The 22,768-nt window shown below is 53.9% G+C and overlaps 10 protein-coding genes across 10 annotated transcripts; 7 read left to right on the top strand and 3 right to left on the bottom strand.

Moving 5' to 3' along the window:
• Positions 1–36: 36 nt before the first annotated feature.
• Positions 37–702, top strand: CLAFUR5_12131 (uncharacterized protein; the record flags this gene model as incomplete). Its single annotated transcript, XM_047911279.1, has 1 exon — positions 37–702. The coding sequence occupies one exon, from the start codon at positions 37–39 to the stop codon at positions 700–702; it is 666 nt and encodes a 221-aa protein (XP_047767094.1).
• Positions 703–1,000: 298 nt separating this feature from the next.
• On the bottom strand, positions 1,001–4,725 carry CLAFUR5_12130 (Two-component system protein B; the record flags this gene model as incomplete). The annotated part of the gene is made up of 3 exons (XM_047911278.1): positions 1,001–1,247; positions 1,295–2,070; positions 2,266–4,725. 3 exons carry the CDS (start codon positions 4,723–4,725, stop codon positions 1,001–1,003), a joined length of 3,483 nt encoding a protein of 1,160 aa, XP_047767095.1.
• Positions 4,726–6,343: 1,618 nt separating this feature from the next.
• On the top strand, positions 6,344–7,180 carry CLAFUR5_12129 (GTP-binding nuclear protein GSP1/Ran; the record flags this gene model as incomplete). Its single annotated transcript, XM_047911277.1, has 4 exons — positions 6,344–6,403; positions 6,486–6,578; positions 6,638–6,997; positions 7,049–7,180. The coding sequence occupies 4 exons, from the start codon at positions 6,344–6,346 to the stop codon at positions 7,178–7,180; spliced, it is 645 nt and encodes a 214-aa protein (XP_047767523.1).
• A 639-nt stretch (positions 7,181–7,819) lies between these two features.
• On the top strand, positions 7,820–8,737 carry CLAFUR5_12128 (uncharacterized protein; the record flags this gene model as incomplete). The annotated part of the gene is made up of 2 exons (XM_047911276.1): positions 7,820–7,897; positions 7,949–8,737. The coding sequence occupies 2 exons, from the start codon at positions 7,820–7,822 to the stop codon at positions 8,735–8,737; spliced, it is 867 nt and encodes a 288-aa protein (XP_047767522.1).
• A 225-nt stretch (positions 8,738–8,962) lies between these two features.
• On the bottom strand, positions 8,963–10,144 carry CLAFUR5_12127 (uncharacterized protein; the record flags this gene model as incomplete). The annotated part of the gene is made up of 1 exon (XM_047911275.1): positions 8,963–10,144. The coding sequence occupies one exon, from the start codon at positions 10,142–10,144 to the stop codon at positions 8,963–8,965; it is 1,182 nt and encodes a 393-aa protein (XP_047767525.1).
• A 493-nt stretch (positions 10,145–10,637) lies between these two features.
• CLAFUR5_12126 (Actin-like protein) lies at positions 10,638–11,907 on the top strand (the record flags this gene model as incomplete). Its single annotated transcript, XM_047911274.1, has 3 exons — positions 10,638–10,940; positions 11,008–11,815; positions 11,876–11,907. 3 exons carry the CDS (start codon positions 10,638–10,640, stop codon positions 11,905–11,907), a joined length of 1,143 nt encoding a protein of 380 aa, XP_047767524.1.
• Positions 11,908–13,466: 1,559 nt separating this feature from the next.
• CLAFUR5_12125 (uncharacterized protein) lies at positions 13,467–13,955 on the top strand (the record flags this gene model as incomplete). The annotated part of the gene is made up of 1 exon (XM_047911273.1): positions 13,467–13,955. The coding sequence occupies one exon, from the start codon at positions 13,467–13,469 to the stop codon at positions 13,953–13,955; it is 489 nt and encodes a 162-aa protein (XP_047767527.1).
• Positions 13,956–14,855: 900 nt separating this feature from the next.
• CLAFUR5_12124 (Oxysterol-binding) lies at positions 14,856–17,982 on the top strand (the record flags this gene model as incomplete). Its single annotated transcript, XM_047911272.1, has 2 exons — positions 14,856–14,891; positions 14,974–17,982. 2 exons carry the CDS (start codon positions 14,856–14,858, stop codon positions 17,980–17,982), a joined length of 3,045 nt encoding a protein of 1,014 aa, XP_047767526.1.
• An 838-nt stretch (positions 17,983–18,820) lies between these two features.
• On the top strand, positions 18,821–20,389 carry CLAFUR5_12123 (putative serine carboxypeptidase; the record flags this gene model as incomplete). Its single annotated transcript, XM_047911271.1, has 2 exons — positions 18,821–19,019; positions 19,077–20,389. The coding sequence occupies 2 exons, from the start codon at positions 18,821–18,823 to the stop codon at positions 20,387–20,389; spliced, it is 1,512 nt and encodes a 503-aa protein (XP_047767529.1).
• Positions 20,390–20,475: 86 nt separating this feature from the next.
• CLAFUR5_12122 (Adenosine deaminase 2-A) lies at positions 20,476–22,284 on the bottom strand (the record flags this gene model as incomplete). Its single annotated transcript, XM_047911270.1, has 1 exon — positions 20,476–22,284. One exon carries the CDS (start codon positions 22,282–22,284, stop codon positions 20,476–20,478), a length of 1,809 nt encoding a protein of 602 aa, XP_047767528.1.
• Between the last annotated feature and the right edge of the window lie 484 nt (positions 22,285–22,768).

Raw genomic sequence — 22,768 nt, 5'->3', positions numbered from 1 at the left:
ATCGCTTCTTCGCGTTTGAAAATGTCATTGTGCAACATGGCAGGCGATAAACGCAAAGCTGACGTGTTCGGGAAGAATCATACGCTCGGCAGAGCCGATGCAAAGAGAGCAGCCACGTTCTCCAGCGTCGGCGAATTCGCACATGACAGCGCACTGTCCACAAATCCGATGACCCGTGGGCAGTATCACATCGACCACTCTCGGACACAACTACAGACTATAACACCAGCAAAGTCTCCACAAAAGCAGAATGTAACCATCTCCGATGTCGACATGGAAATGGTAGATTCAGATGCTGCATGCATCGAGACGTTTCGACACTCCTTGAATGACTTCTACCAATATCACAACCATCTCTTTGGTCCAGCACATCAAACCGACCTCAAGAACGCCTACCACGATATCCTTCTGGATAGCAGCCCCGCAAGGGTGCTCTCGGCGGGCGAAGCCTTCGTTGCAAAGCTACACGGCTACGTCCAGGATCTGCAGCAAGCGGCAATACAGCAGATTCGGTGGCGTGCCAGTACTGGCTCCCTAGGGGCATCCAGGGAGGTATTGGCAGCGACAGACGCAGTGCTCTCGCAGCTAGACGCACAAATCATTGGCATTGGTGCCGAGGCGGAGAGGCTGATGCAGGAAGTCGGGATGCTTCGAGATCAGTACCAAAGTCCAGCGCTGCATACCGTCACTTCGATGTTGTGACTGTGGCAATGGAGCGACACCGTCGTAGACCTGCGTCGTAAATCTGTATCTACACTGTCGATTCGTATTAGGGCCATCTACTGTCTTCCCACAAAGCGCCTGCGTCAATTCTTTCCAACCTCGTTCTTGAGGGGGTTCAACCGTGCACCACAAGTCCTTGCCCAAACACTTTTGCCATGCGCGCGACGTTGGAGCTCTTCCGTAGCCGTCGGTGCATCCTGGCTCCGAGTCAAAATCTCTCAAACGCCAGAACATCAAAGCAATAACCAATTCTCAAGCTGTGAAAGCTGCCGTATTATCATGAAGTGTCTCTGGGCGACACGGGTCGAATGTCGGGCCTCGTTGGTGGGCCTGTATCGTTGCTTGGGACCAAGGTGGCGGGCATGATCTCAGGAAGGGTAGCAGCGGTTGGACCGCCGTTGACAACGACTACTGTGGTGCTGGCCGCACTGCCTCTTCGCTCTTCCACTTCGGGTTCCTCCGGTATGGGAGCACAATACTCCTTCAGCACCTTCTTCAACTGTGGTCTTCGGATAGGTTTCGAGCTATTATGATCAGCAAAGAACCAACTAGGCGCAGGCGGTTCACTTACAGAAAGTAATTCATTCCCGAGTCCAAACAGTCTTTGATGTTACTCTCCTCCGCGAAGGCAGTCAGTGCCACTATTGGCGCCTGGTATCCGATCTCGCGAATGAGCTTCGTGCTCTGGATCCCATCAACATTGGGCATTTGAACATCCATGAAGATCAGGTTGAACGGGGGGCTACCGCCGCGCATTGAATCCTTCACGATATCGAGCGCTTCTTGGCCGTCCTTTGCCACGGTGACATCGTATACGTCCTCCAGCTTGAGCATCCGCAGGACTACCTCCTGATTGATCTTGTTGTCTTCAGCAACAAGCACACGGATCCTGCCACCTCGAGTGGCTTCAGCGGCAATCTGTTTCATCGCGCCTGTTTGCGATCCAGGCGACTCCATAGGTTGGTCTGTAGCAAAGAAAGGCTGCGACAAGCCGACCAAACGTGGTTTCGAATCCTGACCTAGCGATCGCGGCTTTCCAGGCGTTTGGCCCTCTGGCGGTGGCGGAGTCATGCTTTCTGCATATTCTACGGGGCCATGGAACTCGCTACCGTCGACTGAGGAGCTGCGGCTAGTAGTCTCCCCTCCACGATCACCAGCCAGTGTGTTGAAACTTTCCGCGCGAGATTGCGTATACCGCAGGGGTATTTTTAGAGTAAAAGTACTCCCAAGCCCTACAGAACTGCGCACTGATATCTGACCGCGCATTAAGCTCGCTAGCTGCGAGCATATACTCAGACCAAGACCAGTGCCGCCGAATTTCTTACTGAGTCCGAGATCTCCTTGCACCTAAAAATGTAGGGAGTTAGTACGTTGTATAGCGGAGAAGACTTAGAGTTATGCAGTTGCAGCCGAGCCAACAGTCTCCCCGAGCACGACCCAATAGGGTCCTGCTGTGGTGCGCATCGTTGTATGTGCAAGACAACCAAGCAGCTTTGAGACAATGCGAGCTTAGCCACAGCTGTATGTACTCAATGAACTTACAAACGGCTCAAAGATCCTGTCTTGTTGGCTCTCAGGTATTCCAGGCCCAGTGTCCTGTACTTCGAATTCGAAGAACACATACTTGGCGTTCGGTGGCGAGGAACGACGCTCGGTTGTGCTCACGCGGCTCATCGCATGCGGCTTGTCTCTTGCATTGATAGCATTGGCAGTGCTCAATCTTAGCACCGACAGGTTCGAGTTTTGATAATCGGAGAAAGAGGTGGTTGGTCGAGCTCCTTTGGAGTTCAAGGACGACGTGCGGCTGGCGCGAGTCCCGAAATCCGGCAGTTCAGGAAGGCATCGGATAGTGAGTACCACGGAGCCTCCAGTTGGCGTGAACTTCAGTGAGTTAGAAACGAGGTTAATGACGACCTGCAAGATGCGGTGAACATCTCCCCAAAGAATCATTTCGCGCAAACGACCTGTAGTTCCAGGGCCAAGTTCGCCACCGTCAACGCCTTCAAGCTTGACCCGAAGATCGATCTGTCCCTCCTTTGCTTGCTTCTCAAATATAGCCAGGGTCTGAGAGCTGACATCTCGCAGCCTGAACTCTTTCTCATCTAAGCTCAGCGACTGCCCGACTTGATTCTTGCTGAATGTCAACAAGTCTGTAAGTAAATTGAGCAGAAGATCACCAGACTTGTAAATGATCCCTAGTGAACGCTTGAGCCGAGTGGGGTCGTCCTCCTGCAGGCAGACGGCGCACATACCCAAGATACCGTTGAGTGGGGTCTTCAACTCGTGGCTAATGTTGGCAATGAACAGAGTCTTGCTCTCGTTCGCAGCTTCGGCCGCCTTTTTGCTGAACTCCAGCTCTGCTGTCCTTTGCTGGACACGTTCCTCGAGCCTCGAGTACTGCATCATGAGCTCGTCCGACATCGCGTTGAAAGTCGTTGTTAAATCGGACAATTCATCGTGGAGGCAAGATCTTCGTTCCTTCACCTTGCCTGGTATGCGAAAGACACGCTTCTTGCGCTCATCACGCTTAGCATCAGCAGCTTCTTGCCGCTTCCGCTTCCACTTTGACACGGGATTGGAAAAGCCTTCCTTTCTCGCTTCTCCAGTGTGGTCGCCATGTGCTTGGTTGTCTTGCCCATCACCGTCATGTCCTCCTCTAGAGCGAAGCGATTCGGAGCTGGATTGACTGACGCCAAGCCTGCTACGAGGAGGGTCCATAGACCTCTGAGTAGCCTCTCTTAGCCTTACGATTGGCAATGCTGCGAAATGTGCCAATGGGTATGCAATGACGGCCATTAGCGCGGCTGTGGCGAAAACACAGGCGATTATGACATTCCTGAGTTTGCTGATGGGTCGCCAAACTTCTTTGCGTGACTGCTCGACCAGGAGTGTCCAGTCAACCAGAGGGCTGTTCATCTTGGCAAATCCAATGCTGACAGGATGCTTTGCCTCCGTCTGGGCTCTGATACTTGACCCTGAAGCATTCATGGGGTTCTGGTACCCTCGCTCGACAGCTTTGTAGATTGTACGGGATCTCGAAGCATTGAACGGGGGATTGGCGGTTCCTCGGACATGGTCAGGATGTCTTTTCCTGTAATTCTTACTAAGCGGTAGAACATATCGCACTTCGAATTCAGGCTTGCCATCACTGTTGTTCGCTGCAGGCACGGGGGAAAAGTTGGAGCTGGTCGCTGGCCCAAGGATGATCGTGTCTCCAGTATCGCCCAGGCCTTCTCGGTCGTCCATGACAGATGAGATAAGACTACCATTCAAGATACATGTCAACCATCCTAGAGTCTCGTCCTGACCCGTGTTATTAACGATCGGAACCGTGATCGAGACCAAGGATAAGGAGTCATTAATGACCCACGGTCCTAGAAGCAGACTTGACCTGTCGGTCCCTGCCTGTATTGTTGCGCCGTCATAAGTAGCTCGTGAGGAAACGACCCCGTTCATCGATGGGCCGGTCGAATATGTGAAGTTTGGATACAGCCAAGGAGGATAGCCAAGCCCGTCAGGACTACTACCGAGTGTTGCTCGCGACCCGTTTGCGAATGTATAGGGTAGCTCAATCTCTTGTGCATTGTTCGCGGTGGCGCTCAAGAGTGGTCGTAGACCGGCTGGACCCGTGGTGTCCCTGCCGTGTATCCTGGCCTGTAGAAGCAGAGCTTGTCCCGATGAAAGGTCTCCTCCAATCGCTGCCAACGTGTCCTGCGTTGCATTGGTCCAATTTTGTTCCGTGTTGTTACCATTGTTATAGCGGCCGAGAGCACGCTGAAGCAGAACTCTTGAAGCAACAAAGCTGACTGAAGTCTGCATCATGTCCAGCCCGGACGCCAATTGCATAGCTTTCAAAGATGCGACCTGGCTGAGGCGTGAAGCTCGCAGATTGAGCACAAAGTCCTGTACTGTGACCCATACTGCTATCGATATGACCGCAAGACCAATGAGGGCGGCTAGCAGTATAAGACTTCCAAGCTGCACGCGAATCGGTATTCGCATGACTGCCGCGCTGGCGTGGAGAGAGCAACTCGCGGCAGAAGCGAGAGTTGGCTGCCGTGAGAAGGGTCTCGGTACGGTGCTCGAACGTGTTTCGTGTCGCGCATATGGCTACTGATTCGAAAGTGCCAGTGCTAGGGAAAGTACCTCACGCTGGCCGACGTACTGGCCGCAGAAGCGGACGAATAGCCGGGCTGGACAGCCAGCGATCCCATTCCAGTGTGTTGTCCTCGCTGTCAAGTGTTTTCAGATTCGTATAGTTCGCGTCGCCCAGATGCGCGAATCGCTTGTAGTTGCGATAAACAGTCGGGTCGAGTCCGGCGTGGTCGAGAGGGTGTTGTCAGGGAGCTCGCAGGTCGGGAGTGGTGTCTCAGCGGGCGACCATAGGTTGAGCGAACGGCAATGGCTGAAGCGCCAGCTGTGAAGCCAAGGTTTGGTGGAAGAGAAGTCTAGAAGCGAGAGAAGGAACATTGCCCCGGAATGCACACCCATGCAACTGCGACAGCCACTGGACGGTGGATGCTGCAGGTTCGCGTAAACGTGTTCATCGTTCATCTCGTTCGTCAGTGCAGATGGCATTCTAGTGCTACCTACAATATGCCTATAGAACAGATTGCAACACAGGAAATGGTCTCGTTGTTCAAGGTCTGGAGAAACAATCTTGGGAGAGATCCACCATCTCCGCAATGCTGTCCCAGAGTCCAGAGTCTTGGTAAGCGCATGCATCCTACGCTATCGTCGGCTTCGGCCGAACAGTCAAAGATGCCTGCAGTGACAGATGCTAAAAACATGTTGGAGTGAAGTGAAGCTGTTACAGTATCATGGACCGTGACGCCGGGGGAGCTCGCAGAACGGAATCAGCCGTACGAGCACACGACATGGGTCAACAAGAAGAAGACATGGGCTGCTTATGCGATTAGTACTTGTCCGTAAGTACATGTAGCAATCAGTGGTTAGCTGTCCCGGAGCTGAATGCGGTGCCAAGTGCCGGTATACCTACCCTCTGCTCTTCAGTTCAGGGAGGCGTACGGAAGTAGTGACACGATGTAACGCATCGCTGGATCAGAGGGAAGAAGAATCGGAATTGCCTTGTCAAGGTCAGTTCACCTAGGCTCGCGTGGGTATCCGACACGGGTAAGCCATATTCGCTTTACAGGCAGCAACAGTGCTGCAATCGCGCCATAGAAGAGGTCCTATAGGAATGTGTGACCAACGATAAGCACCTTCGGTGCCAGTGTCGCAGAGCCAGCACGGCCATAGGCAGCCGTGGACATGGGCAAGTAGCACGGAAGCATCAACAGCGCACTCTCCACGTGGTCGTAAGCCGTTCGCTAACATTGTGATGAACGAAAAGTAAATGTGGTGAATGAAGGCGCCAAAACGTGTGGTGGCAAGGTGGAAGATTCTGTCGTCAGGTAGCGACAGCTTGCGGGAGGAGCCGAAGGCGGGCAACGAGACTGTTTTCAAACTTCAAAACTCCGCTCCCAACGTCGTCACCAACAACACACACCTCTCTCGACCACCGCCGCAACACCAAACCCCACCTCAACACCGGTATCTAGATTGTATCGACTCAGCGACCGCATCGAGACATCCCACACACACCACACGCGACATCAACATGGCGGAAGGCACTCCAACCTTCAAGCTCGTCCTTGTCGGTGATGGTGGTACTGGAAAGGTAGGTCAAAGAGCAGAGTTGCTGTCACAGGCAGCTCGAGTCAGGCTATACGACAGAGCACATGCTAATACGAGCCTCGCAGACCACCTTCGTCAAGCGCCATTTGACCGGAGAGTTCGAGAAGAAGTACATCGCAACTCTCGGCGTCGAAGTCCACCCACTTGGCTTCACAACCGTAAGTAGATAGTCCACAAGAGATGGAAGCAGGGATCCAGTCAACTGACAAGCACGCAGAACCTCGGCCAGATCCAGTTCGATGTGTGGGACACAGCAGGTCAAGAGAAGTTCGGTGGTCTTCGTGATGGATACTACATCAACGGCCAGTGCGGTATCATCATGTTCGACGTCACTTCCCGCATCACCTACAAGAACGTCCCCAACTGGCACCGCGATCTTGTCCGTGTCTGCGAGAACATTCCGATTGTCCTCACCGGAAACAAGGTCGATGTGAAGGAGCGCAAGGTCAAGGCCAAGACCATCACTTTCCACCGCAAGAAGAACCTCCAGTACTACGACATCTCGGCCAAGTCCAACTACAACTTCGAGAAGCCATTCCTGTGGCTCGCGCGAAAGCTTGTCGGCAATCAGTCTTTGGTAAGTTACATGCGAAGCAAAAGGTGAAGCTGTATACTGACATCTCGCCAGGAATTCGTTGCTGCCCCAGCTCTCGCACCTCCGGAGGTCCAGGTCGACCAGGCCGCCATGGAGCAGTACCAGAAGGAGATGGCAGACGCAGCCAACATGCCGCTGCCTGATGAGGAGGACCCAGACTTGTAAACAACGGGCGATACCTTACGAAGTCACGGCGAGGAGGATACTCGGTTCCGAAAGCGTTGCACATAACAGGTCAGCGCCAGCACGCGCGGGACCATAGCTGAATAGAGGTCACACGGGCCCATGCGAAGGAAATGGCTAGCGGTTTGTGTGCTTTTCTACGACCTCCCAGACACTTTCATCATGAGACATGAACATAGCATGCTCTCCGCCGCAGCTCGCGGTTGTTGCAAAGCGACGGCGTTTACGACCCCTGCTGAGCTCAATGAGATTTAGATAGACGAACCATACTATACCAAAAAGCGACTTCACAAGCTATCAAGTTATCCTTTCGATCTTGCTCGTGATTTGCGTCCAGGGTCTCTCAGCACATTGCAGTGGACTGCTTATCGCAGACCTTACTTTGCCAAAAAGCTATGGCGAAGGTGGTCGTGGAGCATATTGGGAATCTGGCTGGAGGCATTGTGAAGTTGCGATGCTCCTTCCAAACACGCTCCTTCCTGCCTTTCGTACACAGGTCGGCCCTGATGCCTGCACGACCCGAAGTCTGTGCTTCGCGCTAACGAGAGCACTTTCCTTTCATTCAACCTCACGTCCTGCACCTCACACATTAACACATTCGCACTAAGACATCATTGTCACATGATGGCATCAACCAAGAAACGCAAGAAGAGCGACCCTTCCGAACAGACTGTGGACAAGAAGCCACGCACGGAAGCGGTATGTGTACCGCATCGTGTGGGTGTGTCTGCCACTGACATTGCAGAGCAGACTACTCCCAACCCTGCGTGCAAGCTTCTGGAACTTCCCAGGGAGCTCAGGGATGAGATCTACAAGATGTGTCTACCTGACGAGACCGATGACTACGATATGGAGGTGATGAGTCGCAGGGTCGACTGGATGACAATGCCTGCTCTGCTGCAGACCTGCCAACAGATCCGTAGCGAAGGGTTGAAGATAGGGCTCTTCCTCAATAACGAAGGATGGTCTCTCAAAATCACCGACTGCAATGCCGCATCCTTGTTATACTGGACTGAGCTAGTGGCTACATACTTTCCAGAGCACACAAGCCCCAAGAAGCGCTATGTGCCTGGAGAGCTCCGACTTGGCGAACCCTACATCTGGCTATGGGGCGACATGGATATCGAGAATCTGCGCCAGTGGTGCTGCTGGGTCCACGAAGGCAGGCTGCAGATGATCGAGGAGCCTCACTACGGCATGTCCTGCGGAGAACGTTCTGCCATTACAGCTGCACAGAAGATCGCCGTTCAGTTCATGGACAAGCCGTGGGAGGATTGTGTGGAGATTCTGCAGATCGTGCTTGACATGATCTATTACTCGGACTGCATTTGCTGCAAAGGATCATATTGGATGATCAAGGCTGCATTGTCGTTAAGGACGCTTTCGCTGCCATTGAATTCGAATAGCTTCAAGTCGATCGTACATACATCAGCTGAGACTGTTCAAGATTATTTTGATGTGCCACGAGTTTTACTTGGTGTGATCCCGCAGCGATGTGTTCTTCTACAGTTGGCTTCCGCAGGCGTCGCGCTCTGGTGACAGGACCATGTCACGTTTATCAGCGAGGCTGCACAACAGAACACCGACCGATACATAAACACGTAGTGCAATGATCGAAACACATGAAGGTGTACAGATCTTTTGCAACGCTTTAAAGTTGTCGGATTACTTGACGAGGTTTGTCTCGTGCCTCGATGCTCAGTCTACACTCCTGTACCTAGCTTGATAAATCTTCCTCTCGCCGTGTCTGAGCAGAGCTACACTCTACCCGGTCTTCATGGTAATGACAGCCTGTACGTTCCCATCACTCCCAAAATCGAGGTCCCTCTCAACCCATTCCCAGCCCTCAGCGAAAGAGTCGCGGTGCTTCTGCCAATACTCGCTCTGAGCATCCATCCACTTCAAAGTCTGCTTCCGACCCTTTTTCTGTGGGTAGGGGTGCAACAGCTGGAACCGATGATCTACCACTCGCTCCGGCAGGTCCCCAAGCATGTTCCTGAAGCACGTCTCACTGTCTTTCTCCTTCAGCGTCTTGGCGACCTTCTCGCCGAGAAAGACGTGATGCAAGCGCTTGATGCGGCCGTACCTCAGGAGCATGTGGAGCTCTGCGGGTCCATATGGGCAGTAGAAATCTTCTTCGCCATACATTGGAACGTGGAAGTAGACTTCTTCGAGTTTGGGGAGGCTTGTGGCGAGGAAGGCGCCGAATGGCGTGACAAGACTCATGCCGCCTACATCGCGGCAGAGTGGTGAGGAAAGGCTACGGGACCAGCCTTCGCGACTCTCGCCGTCATCGGCCATGAAGATGTAGCCGGGCAAGCCGATGGACTTGATGTTCTCGCGGGCTTTACGTGGGAGAGCCATCAGGAAGTGCATTGTACCGATGGCGGTGAAGTCGAAGACCCAGATCTTGGACTGGTAGAAGAGTGGCAGGGCTTCATGGCGAATCTGGCGATTGACAAGGAGCAGTGACATGTCGGCGCCGGATGGTGCGTAGATCTTGTATCTGGAGCGACGACTCGATGTGGGTCCGCCACAAGAGTCGTCAAAGTCTGAATAGTCGTCGTCCTCATCACCATCGTCTTCCTCGCTGTCATCATCGCCGAACATTTCATCCTCTGAGTCAGGGTAATCATTGAGGAAGTCTTCCGTGTTGAAGTCGACGATTGAGGTTGACTTCTTGTCTCCCTTAGCTTTGGACTGCTGCTCCGTCTCGCTTCCACAGTCCTCCCAAGCGTCCTCATCATCCAGCTCCTTAGCAGGACTGTCGGATGGTCGAGGTGGATACGCGGATTCAGGTATTTCGGGGTATCTTGGGCCCTCCTCAGTGGTCCAGGACCTCTCGATGGACGGATAAGCTAGTCTGACGCATCTGGGAGAGGCGAAGGCATAGCCATAGATGGTGTCCCTGAGCTCTCTGGGCAAAGAGAAGAAGCTGGTGGGCATGATGCTGCTTGTAGTTTTGCAAGTGTATGGAGTCGTGTGGACGGCAGAGTAGAAGACAAGAGACGGAAGCTTAGTTGACAGGAAAGAGGGAGAAGGTACTTTGCTCACGCGTTTGAAAGGCCAACGGACGCGTCCACGCGAATGTGCAGGGGAGCGTGGTCGCAGATACTGATACTTGCCTCGACACCCAAAACGGCAGCGGCAATGTATTAGCAGAGTAGACAAGCAGATGAAGTCCACGGTATCGTCTGTGATGGGCATGATGCCCATGTTGTGCAGAGAGAACATGTGAAGCACGAGGTGAGTGGAAAGTGAGGTGTTTCCAGACTGCAGGGATGTTCCGGACCTCCTCGAGACGCGCTATAACATTCAAGGCGCACTCGGACTTGACAACAGCCAACACATAACCCCCAGCACACCCTCGACAGCCTTGATGCCGAACAGCGCGCTATAGCACAGCGCCTCGTCGCGTTCAACCCGATACTGCACCAAAATGGGCGACCTACACAACACGCCCATAGTCATCGACAATGGCAGCGGGACCATAAGAGCGGGTTATGCTGGTGAAGACGCGCCTCGCTGCTTTTTCCCTTCGTACGTCGGACGACCGAAACACCTTCGAGTCCTTGCGGGCGGACTCGAAGGCGACCTCTTCATCGGCAACAGAGCACAAGAACTACGCGGTCTCCTGAAGATCAGATATCCCCTCGAGCATGGCATCGTCACCGACTGGGATGATATGGAGAAGATATGGCAGCACATATACACGGATGAGCTCAAAACACTGAGTGAAGAGGTATGTCGAGGCTGAGGTCAGTCCGTGCTGTGTCAACCTGGTGAAGTGAGACTGACGGGGGCTGCAGCACCCGGTACTGTTGACTGAGGCACCCCTAAATCCACGAGCGAACCGCGACACCGCTGCCCAGATCCTTTTCGAGACATTCAACGTACCGGCACTTTACACATCAATTCAGGCTGTTCTGTCCTTGTATGCTTCTGGGCGAACGACAGGCATTGTGCTCGATGCTGGAGATGGTGTTTCGCACGCTGTCCCAGTATACGAGGGCTTCGCTATCTCCAACAGCATTCGCAGAATCGATGTGGCCGGACGAGACGTGACCGAAGAGCTGCAAAAGCAACTGCGGAAAGGAGGGAGTGTGTTCCACACCAGTGCAGAGAAGGAAATTGTCAAGAACATCAAGGAGAAGTGCTCATACGTTGCACTCGATCCTAAAAAGGAAGAGAAGGAATGGCACACCGCAAGCAGTAGAGGCGGGGAGAGTAAAGTGGTGGACTACGTCCTTCCTGATGGCAAGAAGCTTAAGATCGGGGCTGAGCGATTCCGAGCACCTGAGATACTCTTCGAGCCGGAATTGATCGGACAAGAATGGCCTGGTCTCCATCAGATTGTGGTGGACTCCATCAACAGGACGGACATGGACCTTCGCAAAGCGCTGTTTGGTAACATTGTACTGTCTGGAGGATCCACCATGATCAAGGGCTTTGGTGACAGACTGCTGCACGAGGTCCAACGACTGGCGGTCAAGGACATGCGCATCAAGATCTTCGCACCTCCCGAGCGACTATACAGCACCTGGATCGGAGGCAGCATCTTGGCCGGATTGAGCACGTTCAGGAAGATGTACGTGACGATCGATGATTGGCATGAGAGTAAGATATTTCCCAGCAACTCGTGAGCGGTAGTGCTTCGGCGTAGCTGACAACACCCAGATCCCGACATCGTCCACCAAAAGTTCGCGTAATGAAATGCACGAACACCCGTTCAAAGCAATGACGCCCCTCCCAAAGACTTCAGCTCTTAGTCAAACGTGGAGTTTCCACGACCCCAGAACTTCTCGACATGATCGGAATCGCTTCCCGACATGGGTCCAGCAACGACGGAGCATAAGCCCGAAGAGCAATGTTCGTAGCACGGCGTCCTGCAGATGCGTGGTATGCGCTTAGCACTGCATGAACGCTCAGCTTGGCCCCTTTTCGGTATGTTTGACGACGACAACGACATTCGAATGCTGTCACGATGATGTGGAATGGACTGTCCTGCGGAGTAATATGGTCTCCTCACGTTACGCGCTAGAGCTAAGATCACCCGGTACCTGCACATGGTCTGGAGGATCGACCATTCACACCGCATAGACTAGGACGTGGAATTGCGGGGAAGCGAGAGTCAGAGCTCGCCGGGGTCCGAGAGGCGGCAGGAGTCCAACAAGATCGTCCTTGGCTGGGTGGACAAGACTTTTCAAGGGCGTCGCAGTGTTTCACTGCGAAGCGTAACTGTGGTGACAGGCATAGCATTGGACTGATCCAGAGCACAGCCATAAGCATAGTCAGTTAGACAATAACAATGAATGGCGGAACCATTGAGCGACGTGTTCGCATTCCAAGATCGTCGTGGTCCCGCTGGTTCTCAGCAGCACGGAGAGAGCGGAGTGCTGCGAGGCGTGATCATGCGGAACAAGCACGCTCTTCGTCTGGATGATGTCCATCACAGTGTCATGGGGCTATTCCAAGCCCGGAATTTGCTGGGGGTAATAGCGTTTGTTTATTAGCAAAGTATGGGGTAACAAGAATTTCTCCTCCGTTGCCGAGATCCAGTCGCAATTCGAGCTATTGGCACGCATGACTTGGCTGGCAGTGGCGTATCCACGTGATGCCTGCGATCCCAGATTCACGATCAAAGCCTCAAAGGCAACAAGGACTCCAAGGGGAGAAAGTCGGCGAAGCATCGTGAGATGTCGTTGGAAACAGCGAGAGGAAAGGCCTGCGATCGCCTGCGCCATGTTGGACGTGAGGTGCGGCAAAGCGAATCACGGCGTGAAAATTTGGAAACCTTGACGGCTTCGGAGTGAAGGCACGGGCGAGTCGGCGACAGGCCGACAGCAGGCAGGCATGGGCCGCATGGCAACGGCTGTGAGCACTGAGATCCAAGGGGCAGCAAAATCTGTGACAAAGTTTCGTGCCTCTTTGCTCTTCCACCTTCAGTTAACTGCTTAGCGCCCAAGCCAAGGCACTGTTGGAATGACCGCGTGATGTGATGTGTTTGACTCCTGGCAGATTTTGCGGTCCATGCTGCCTGTCGCCCAAGCCATTGCGTGCTTGGTATGTATATACATGTAGCAAAGGGCCGGTAGGTTTCGTCTGCTCCCATTCTCCATTTCAACCAAAACAAAGAACCACACACGGCTGCTACTTCAAAGGACATACACTCCCTCGACATCCCCTCTTCATCACCTGGAGGCACTAGTCGCCACACACACCTACCAACACACCTCACATCAACAACACACATCACATACACATCAAAATGACCCGACAACTATCAGTCGTCGAGCCACACCCAACCGTGCCCAAGAAGGGCGGTTACGTGATGGCCGGCGGCCGTGGCGGATCTGGCAACTACAGGAAGTACAAGTCGGAGGAAGTCACCGATGGAGCCTCCGCGACTGGCCCAGCATCAAGAGTATCGCTCACACGGCCCTTCACCAAGCGCATCGTGACCAGCGGACGAGGTGGCGCCGGCAACATGTTCTCTCCCTCAACATCCGACACCGAGAGCACCATCTTCCAATTCGATGAGGAAATGGCCAACCACCGCGAGAACGTCACACCAGTTTACCGCGTCGGACGAGGCGGCGCTGGAAACACCTTCACCGATGACTCCAAGTCACAGTCACTTTCCATGACGCGCAAGCCTAGCACCGACTCTGCGGCATCATCGACATCAGACCGCATCAGCATCACAAGACAGGGTGGCAACGTCCTCAGCAGCATCTTCAGCCGACGATCATCGTAGGCGCCATATGCCGGACCTTTCCACTTCAACATCATCATGACTTAACGACTCTCTTACCTATACCAACCATCATGCGAGCTGGCCTGACTCTCGCACATTTTCATCAAAGCGTTGGCGCTGGTCGGGGATGGCCTCTTTCCTACCTTGGCATCTATCAGGAGTAACGAGCCCACGGATGGGTTTCGCAAAAATCGGCAGGCGTTGGCATTTTGAACGGCGTTGTTGATTACCTTGGGAATAAGGACCGAAAAGTACTTTGCGATCGACGACGGCTGTCGTCGTGTTTTCTTGTATCTTTACAACCAGCGAGGTTACCAAAAAGTGGATTTTTGATACCCTGCGCAGCGAGGGCGCCGATACGGCATCTGTGTTATTGGGAAGATGGGTTTGCTCTCTTATGAGGCAAGCTGTTCTGTATAGCGAATAATACGAAAGATCATGCCAATGGGCTGATCGTGAATGACTCTACTCACATGCTGCTTTCTCACATCTCATCCATTCGCGTATCTTATCTACCCACCACGAAACGTGCTCACTTTGCGACCTTGCCAGGGTGGCATGAGGCGCATCTCACGAGCTGAGCTAACATCAGGCCTTCTGCACCTTGGATCAGCACTTGCTGTGATCGCCTGTCGCTCTCGTCATCACAACAGCAGCATCTTTCGCCGCCAAAGGATGCGATCACGACCGAGCAGAAAATCATCTTGAACACGAAGTGGCGCGGAGTCGGCTCTGGATTCACGCCGATGACAGCTTTGGTTCAAGCTTGGAGTTGTTTATTGAACACCCGGAGCTCGCCGCAACAGCGACAGGAATAGCGATCGGAGCATGTTACGCGACGTATGAATAGCAACACAAACACGCGATCTTGTTGTCGCTGTCGCCAGGTCACTAGCAATTATGGCTGGCATTGAGCACATCCAGGTCCACTCCAAGGTACGCGACTTCTTCAACCCGAAGCTCAAACACACGGGAAGCATAACCAACTGCACATGGACTGACTTCAATCGCATGACAGAGCTATCTCGTACGCTGGATACAGGTCTCCGAGCATCACTCTATCTCTTGGTCGCTACAGCCCAATAAGAAGAGTGTCAACTTCGGCATCTTCAAACATCCAGGCACCAAGAATGGCCTCAACCCGAACCTTCCCGCGCAAGAGACGATCGAGAGCGCAGCGAACACACCTGGCACGCCAGCACCAGACGGAGCATCGCAGTCTAGACCGCAGCAAGCGTCGAGGAGAGCGTCTGTCACAGACAGCAATGTCGTCGAAAAGCTGCAGGGGATCGGGCTGAGGTCTGTTGCGTGGACTGGAAGATGCGAAGCAGACAAGGTCGCAATGGGGCGTTACGACGTTCCTGAAGGAGAAGGAGGCACCTACGGTCTGGTGTTCGACAATACATTCTCCAAGCAGACATCGAAGACTGTGACGTTCGTTCTCATGACGCATCCGACACACGCGCCGCCGAAGTCTGGGCACCATCTACACTATGCCATGGCCAATGCGAGTTCGGGCAGCAATGTTGGGAGTAGAAGAGGATCCAGTCCGTCATTGAAGCCTGTGTCTGAATCGAGCGACTCCCTACCTCTGCACGCGCATCGAGCTGTTCTGGAAGACCCACGGCCGAACTCTAAGGGAGGACATCCAGTGGAAAGCAGAGGAATTGAGGGCGCGACATTCTACACTGGGGTGCTATGGAAGAAGAGGAGGAAGCGAGGTCAGGCACCGGCAAAACGTTTCTTCTCCCTGGACTTCACGTCGTCAACGCTATCTTATTACAAGAATCGGCATTCCTCTGCGCTACGAGGCGCGATTCCACTATCTTTGGCTGCCGTCGGCGCAAACGAGAAGAATCGCGAATTCTCAGTCGACTCAGGCGCAGAAGTATGGCATCTGAAGGCCATCAATCGGAAGGATTTCGAAAGCTGGAGGGATGCCCTTCAACGGGCTCAGGCGAATGCTTACACACCATCGACCCCGTCAAAAGTACTGCGCGACTTTCCCTTGCCTAAGAGGCAGGATCCGGCTGAGGAGCGTGAGTGGCAGAGAGTGGAGCAGCTCGTTAGCAAAGTTGCTGGTACTCGCGATGCTGTGCGAGGTCTTGCGAAAGACACCGATTCAAAGTACAGCACGGGCAGTAACGGCGCAGGACTTGGCCTGACCACATTGGAGAGCAGCAGCAATAACGCCAGTCCGATATCGAACGAGGACGCGAACTCATACTTTCTTCAGCCGGACGATCGATCGAACGCACAAAGACGGCCGTTCTGGAAACGAACTGCAAGCGCAGATAGGAGCCCGTCTGCACTGTTTCGCAGAAGTGTGTCTGCTCAGCTTGCGTTCCCTTCGCCTTCTTTAGCTGGCCCAGCGTCTCCCTCGAACGGCTCAATTACCATACCAAAGCGGCCTAGCATGAGCACGATACAACAAAGTCCTCTGCGAGGCAGTTCCGAGGTCGATGTGCATGAGCGCTGTATGGCTCTATTGCGGGACCTTGACAGTGTTGTCTCTGACTTCTCGGCACTGGTTGCAGAGAGCAAGGCCCGAAGGCAACCGCCGCAACTGACCACAAATTCACGCTTGTCGCTGGACTCGATTGACGATCAGGAGTTCTTCGATGCCGATGATGGAGGCACGCCTTCGCACCTGCTGGACATACGTCGTTCTAGCGAATACACGGAGCCACAAGGAGATCTATTTGACGAGGGCTCAGACGTGGACTCCGACTCAAGCAGTGATGCGGGCGATGGTCCCGGGGAGTCTGTGATCTTCAGTCCAAAGCGGCAGACATCGCAGTCTCCTCTCTTCCCAGACAAGCCTCAAACCCTGTCGCCGCTGCCACTGTCACCTGTCAAGCGGCGGACGACCGTCAAGCCACCGAAGCAGGCACCTCCGAGTATCATTGGCTTTCTTCGCAAGAACGCTGGCAAAGACCTGTCTACGGTCTCCATGCCCGTCACTGCCAACGAACCTACCTCGCTTCTGCAGAGGCTAGCAGAAACATTGGAGTATCCTCAGCTGCTAGACGCTGCAGCCTCCACCTCGATCTCTGCGGCCGAGCGCATGATGTACGTGGCAGCATTTGCTGTGTCTTACTACTCCAATAACCGTGTCAAGGAAAGAGCCATCCGCAAGCCTTTCAATCCCATGCTTGGCGAGACCTTTGAGCTCGTGCGAGAAGACCTTGGCTTCAGGTTCCTCGCAGAGAAGGTGTCGCATCACCCAGTACGGATGGCTTGCCAAGCAGAGAGCCTGAACAACGGTGGTTGGTGCTACACACAGTCGCCGCAGCCGGTGCAGAAGTTCTGGGGCAAGTCGGTAGAGCTCAACAATGACGGCAGAGCCCGAGTTGTAGTGCATGCTTCGCAAGAGCATTACTCGTGGACACAAGCAACTTGTTTCCTGCGAAACGTCATCGCTGGTGAGAAGTACGTCGAGCCGGTGCAGACCATGACGGTGTCGAATGAGACGAATGGCATGCGAGCGGTGGCTACTTTCAAGTCTGGAGGTATGTTCTCTGGTCGAAGTGAGGATGTTTCTGTGCAGCTTTTCGACAAGGACTCACCGCTGCCGCTCGGACTATCGGGCAAGTGGACGGAAAGCTTGAACAGGACGGACACAGGAGCCACGGTCTGGAAAGTTGGACCTCTTGTTCCCGATGCCGCGAAGGTGTACGGCTTCACTTCGTTCGCAGCAGCTCTCAACGAAGTCACTCAGGTCGAAGAAGGTCACCTGCCACCAACAGACTCGCGTCTGAGACCAGATCAACAGGCTCTGGAAGAAGGCGATGCAGACAAGGCGGAAGCACTCAAAGCTCGATTAGAAGAACGACAGCGCGCACGCAGAAAGGTGCTTGAGAGCCATGGTCAGGAGTGGAAGCCGCAATTCTTTGAGAAGGTCCCGACCAATGTTGTTGATGATCAGAGTGAGGAGGTTTGGGTCTTGAAGAGTGACAAGGCCGGGTATTGGCAGAAGCGTGCGGCAGGCGATTGGAGTGGCGTGCAGCAGGTGTTTGAATTGTAGGATGATGGTTGATGCCCTCCTTCTGAGTACACACGGACTGCAGTCCGAGAGTTCCGTTACGCCGTTGACATCGGAGGCGCCTTCTTGATACGACTGCATGCATCGATCTGTGCTACATGTACCTTGCACATAGACATGGTCATCCTTCTTCATTCTCTATGTATTCAGCTTCGAGCACAAATATCACCCATAATACATGAACCATGCTCGACGCTTTCCGCAGGCACAAAGACACCTGCCACTTTCGTCTTGGCTCGCCGGCTATCTTCCTTAGTCTTACACAACCAGTCCGTGGACGCTACTGGCAGTCGAATTTTGTGCTTCATCGAATCACCATCATTAGATGGTCGTATCTCAGCTGGCACTAATGCCAAGATCATGCATGATGCAGTCCTCTGCGCCCGCCAACACGAATCTGGCATCTTCAAGCCAGTGTCGCGTGCTCGGCCGCGTGAACGCACGGGGAATGCAACATCACATCTACGCCACTGCTGCCGTCCGCATCACTATCAGGCCGAGAATCCTCGAGATGCAGATAGCGGTACAGCGGGCGTTCGGTAGGTGGATTCACCGTTGCTGTGGCTCCGTCGTCACTGGAACCTAAGCAGTGCCACGCAGCGAGCTTGTACGCGCTTGTTTCTTCTTTAAATGCTTGGGTGTCGTACTGGCACTTTTCCTCTTTCCTGACGTGCTGGAGCAGTTCCTGGACGAAGCCAGCACAGTGCATTTCCTCCCCATTCTCGCGACCTGCGCGCTCGCGGGCACTTCTCTCGCGAGAGATCTCAACCATGTTAGGCAAGCGGACGCATACAGGTTTCCGGAGCCGATCAATCGTCGGATGCCAAAGGCGTCGGAGACTGGAAGTGCACCGGCGCAGTACTCGAAGCCGATTGTGACGCAGAATAAGAATACTACGAAGTTCGAGGTTGATGGGAAGAAGATTCCAGATGTGGACTTTGATATTGGGGAGAGTTATGCGGGCATGTTGCCCATTAGCGAGCAGAAGAATGTTTCCGAGTTGTACTTTTGGTACTTTCGTGAGTACTTCTGGAGAAGAATGTGGCGTTGGAGGTGAGAGCTGACAAGTGATGTAGCATCCGAGAACACCGAAGCCACAGATGAGATTCTGATTTGGTTGAATGGCGGACCAGGCTGCTCTAGTTTGGAAGGCCTGCTCCAGGAGAATGGACCTTTCCTATGGCAATACGGGACCTATAAACCAGTCAAAAATCAGTGGACCTGGAAGAACTTGACCAATGTTGTCTGGGTGGAGCAGCCAGCAGGCACGGGCTTCAGCAAGAAGCATGGCACACCCTCTGCTACAGACGAACTCGAAGTCGTAGAGCAATTCCTCGGATTCTGGAAGAACTTCGTCGACACCTTCGACTTGCACAACCGCAAAGTATACATCACTGGAGAGAGCTACGCCGGCTACAACGTCCCCTACATCGCAGACGCCATGCACAACAAGACTGACAAGACCTACTACGGCGTGGAATCCATCATGTTCTACGACCCATCCGTATCCTACGACGTTGTCCAAGGCGACATTCCAGCCGTGCCATTCGTCGACACCTGGTCAGGTCTCTTCAACTTCAACAAGACTTTCACAGATCACCTCCACCAAAAGCACGAAGAGTGCGGCTACGCGAACTTCACCGATGTCGCCTTTACCTTCCCGCCCACAGGGCCCCTCCCCACTCCACCCGACGTGGCCTCCAAGGACGACAGCTGCCGCCTCTTCAACGAAATCACCGAAGCCGTAGCCCTCACCAACCCATGCTGGGACATTTACCAGGTAGCCACCACCTGCCCTCTCCTCTGGGACGTGCTCGGCTTCCCTGGATCCTTCGATTACATCCCCGAAGGCGCGACCATCTACTTCAACCGCACAGATGTCCAGAAGGCGATCAACGCCCCAGTAGGCCCATGGGCTGAGTGCTCCAGCGGCGTGTTGGACACAGATAACTCCCCACCTTCCGGCCTCAGCGTCCTCCCAAGAGTCATTGAGAAGAACAGCAAAACCATCATCGCACACGCCGATCTCGACTTCGTCCTGATTAAGAATGGAACCATCATGATGATCCAGAACATGACCTGGAACGGAGCGCAGGGCTTCTCGAAGGGGCCGGGTGATTGGAACGAGTATTACGTGCCATACCACCGTGAGCTCAATCAGGGTACCCTTGCAGGCGCAGGGATCTTTGGAGAGTGGTATACCGAGAGAGGCCTCACATTCTCGTCGGTCGCCCTTTCGGGACACATGGTGCCACAGTACGCGCCCAGCGCGGCATATCGACAGCTGGAGTTCTTGTTGGGCAGGATTGATAATCTTGGGGAGGTTAGTGATTTCACGACGCAGGAGGGGGATTATGGGAATAGTAATGCGACGATGAAGTTGTTCTGAGGGCATCATTACTGTTGAAGGTATATAAACTCAATGCCACTTTTTGTCTGATGCAGCTTGTCCTGTGTTCCTTTGGGCTGAAATGCTCAGTCGAGTGTACTGATATCCACATCCGTCGCAAACTCTGACACGACCCACTCACAGAACTTCTCGAATTCAGCTGCGAACTCCTTCAGCCGTTGTGCTCGCACGTCTTTGCCATACGCCCCATCGTGGATACTCTGCTTCCACCCTTTCGCGGTGCAGTCCTCGTAGTTCGCCCACCGCACGCTATTCTCCGCTAAGCTGGCCAGACCGGGCAGTCCAAGATTCTCCCAACCCTGAAGTGCTTGCCAGAAGTCATGGCTCATGCCGCTTGCTCCTTGGCCTAGAATGCCCGGATCATCGTTGGACAGACTGCAAGGTACACCGCGAGCGAGGAGTGCTGGGAGCACGTTCGACATGATGCTGCCAGTGAAGCGGAGCACTTCGTTCGAGACTGGGCAGGATTCGATGAGGATCTTCTTGTCTTTGACCATTTCACAGAGGAGTGGATGGCGGTAGAGGGTGAGACCGTGTCCGATGCGGCGGGTCCCGAGAAGGATGGCATCGTAGATGTTCTCATCTACACTGTCGCCGTCACCGAGAGTTTCTGCGGCGTGGAAGAAGAAGGGGATATCAACGCCATGTTCCGCGCAGGACTTCTTGAACCAGAACAGTTCCGGGAGGAGATCTGTCAATGGTCGGCCGAGATCTTCTTGGCCGACGAGGTCGTAGCCTCCCAAAAGTTCGGGAAATTCCTGCTTCATGGCGATGCAGCGTTTCATGTCTTCGACGATGACTTTGGGTGGACCATGTCGGATCGTGGTCCATATTAAGCGTGCGCCCCAGAACCCTTGTCCTTCTGGTGAGGACTTGAACTTTTCGATTTCATCTTCCATGTGTTCGAGCAAGAGGAAGTCATCCGCTTCTGGTGTCTCGGAGCCTTCTGCATAGTATGGTGCGCTGAAATCGGATCTGATGTCTACCCATCGCACGCCGTCTTCGTAAAGTGCTGACAGGACATGCTGCATGAACTTTCGGAAGATGGGCTCGTAGCGGACCAGACCTCGGACGGTGCCGAAGCAGGAGATGAATTTCTCCCAGATGGCGTTTGGGCCTAGGTGTTGTGAGATGGACTCTTCCTCGGCGATGGTTGCTCTCGAGATGAAGCATTTGATGAAGCCTTCTTTGCCAGCGTCGGGAAAGCTTTCTGCTGCTGTCGAGATTGGAACTTTGTCGTTGGTCTTGTATGATTCTGTCCATAACGAGGTACTGCTCTGTGTTGATTCTGGCTTGGCGTAGCAGAACGAGAATGGATACCGATGATTGAAACGAAGCTCTTTGGTGTGTAGTGAGTGGTCGGAGTAGATGCAGAGGCCTGGAGTGTCGAAGGCGAAGTCGAGAAGCTTGTGCATGTCCCCCATGGCGAACAGATGGCAATGCAACAGGGCACCCTTCGGCATCTTCCTGACTATCTTCCAAAGTCTGCTCATCTCCATGCGTTCCTTGGCTAGGGTGAACATCATGCCTGGGAAGATGGGGCCTTGGGTTGTTTCGGCTAGTTCGTCCTCGACGCTGGTCTGCCACAGTGTCTGCTGCTCCTGTTCGCGAATGGCCGAGACGATGATGGAGGCTTCTCTCGCCATGGGTGAGAGCGTCTCGCGGAAGACATGGTCGCTACGCTGTGCCTTCTCCTGGGCAATGAGATTGTCTCGGGCGTCGAGATACTTCTGCAAGAATGGCTCTTCGAAGCTGGGCAGTCCTTCTCGCGTCGCCCATGCTTCGTCGCTCTCAACACTAGGCTGGGTCGTTGTCATGCTGTCCGTGCTGTGAGGAGTGGGCGACGGTGAAGGAGGTCCCAGCAACGTCGACATGAGAAGATGGAGCGATGAATGGAGCACTACGACATAGGAAAGTCAGGGCCGAGCCTAGCGGTTGGCAGACGCCGCAGTCTTGGGATAGCTGCTTGTCGGTTCGATTGCAGGTCGTGTAGCGTGTATCATGTGCGCAGGTCAGCTGATCAGGCTCGATGAAGCTTGACTGCTTGCGAGATGGAGAACGGGATGTGGGCGACACGAATCTTAGCCGCTTTCTGCATGTGACCGAGCAAGCGTCGGACTGAGTACTACAGCACTCTCTTCTAATTTACATGCCACAGGCCATCCGCCTTTTGCCATACTACTGTACATCTGACGTGGGCACGCGGTGGGCTCATCACTGACCTGTGTCCGGCCTAGTCCCGATCCTGAGGTGTACCACGATCCTACCATGTCCTTGTAAAGCACCATGTTGCGAAGCCCGAGGCACGCCATCGCTGTTGGCGCCATCAAGCAGCCTGGCAGGTGTGAGGGCGAGCAA

The sequence above is a fragment of the Fulvia fulva genome, chromosome 10 (assembly GCF_020509005.1).
Source record: "Fulvia fulva chromosome 10, complete sequence".
Classification (NCBI taxonomy): Eukaryota; Fungi; Ascomycota; class Dothideomycetes; order Mycosphaerellales; family Mycosphaerellaceae; genus Fulvia; species Fulvia fulva.
This window is presented reverse-complemented; position numbering and strand designations above follow the sequence as displayed.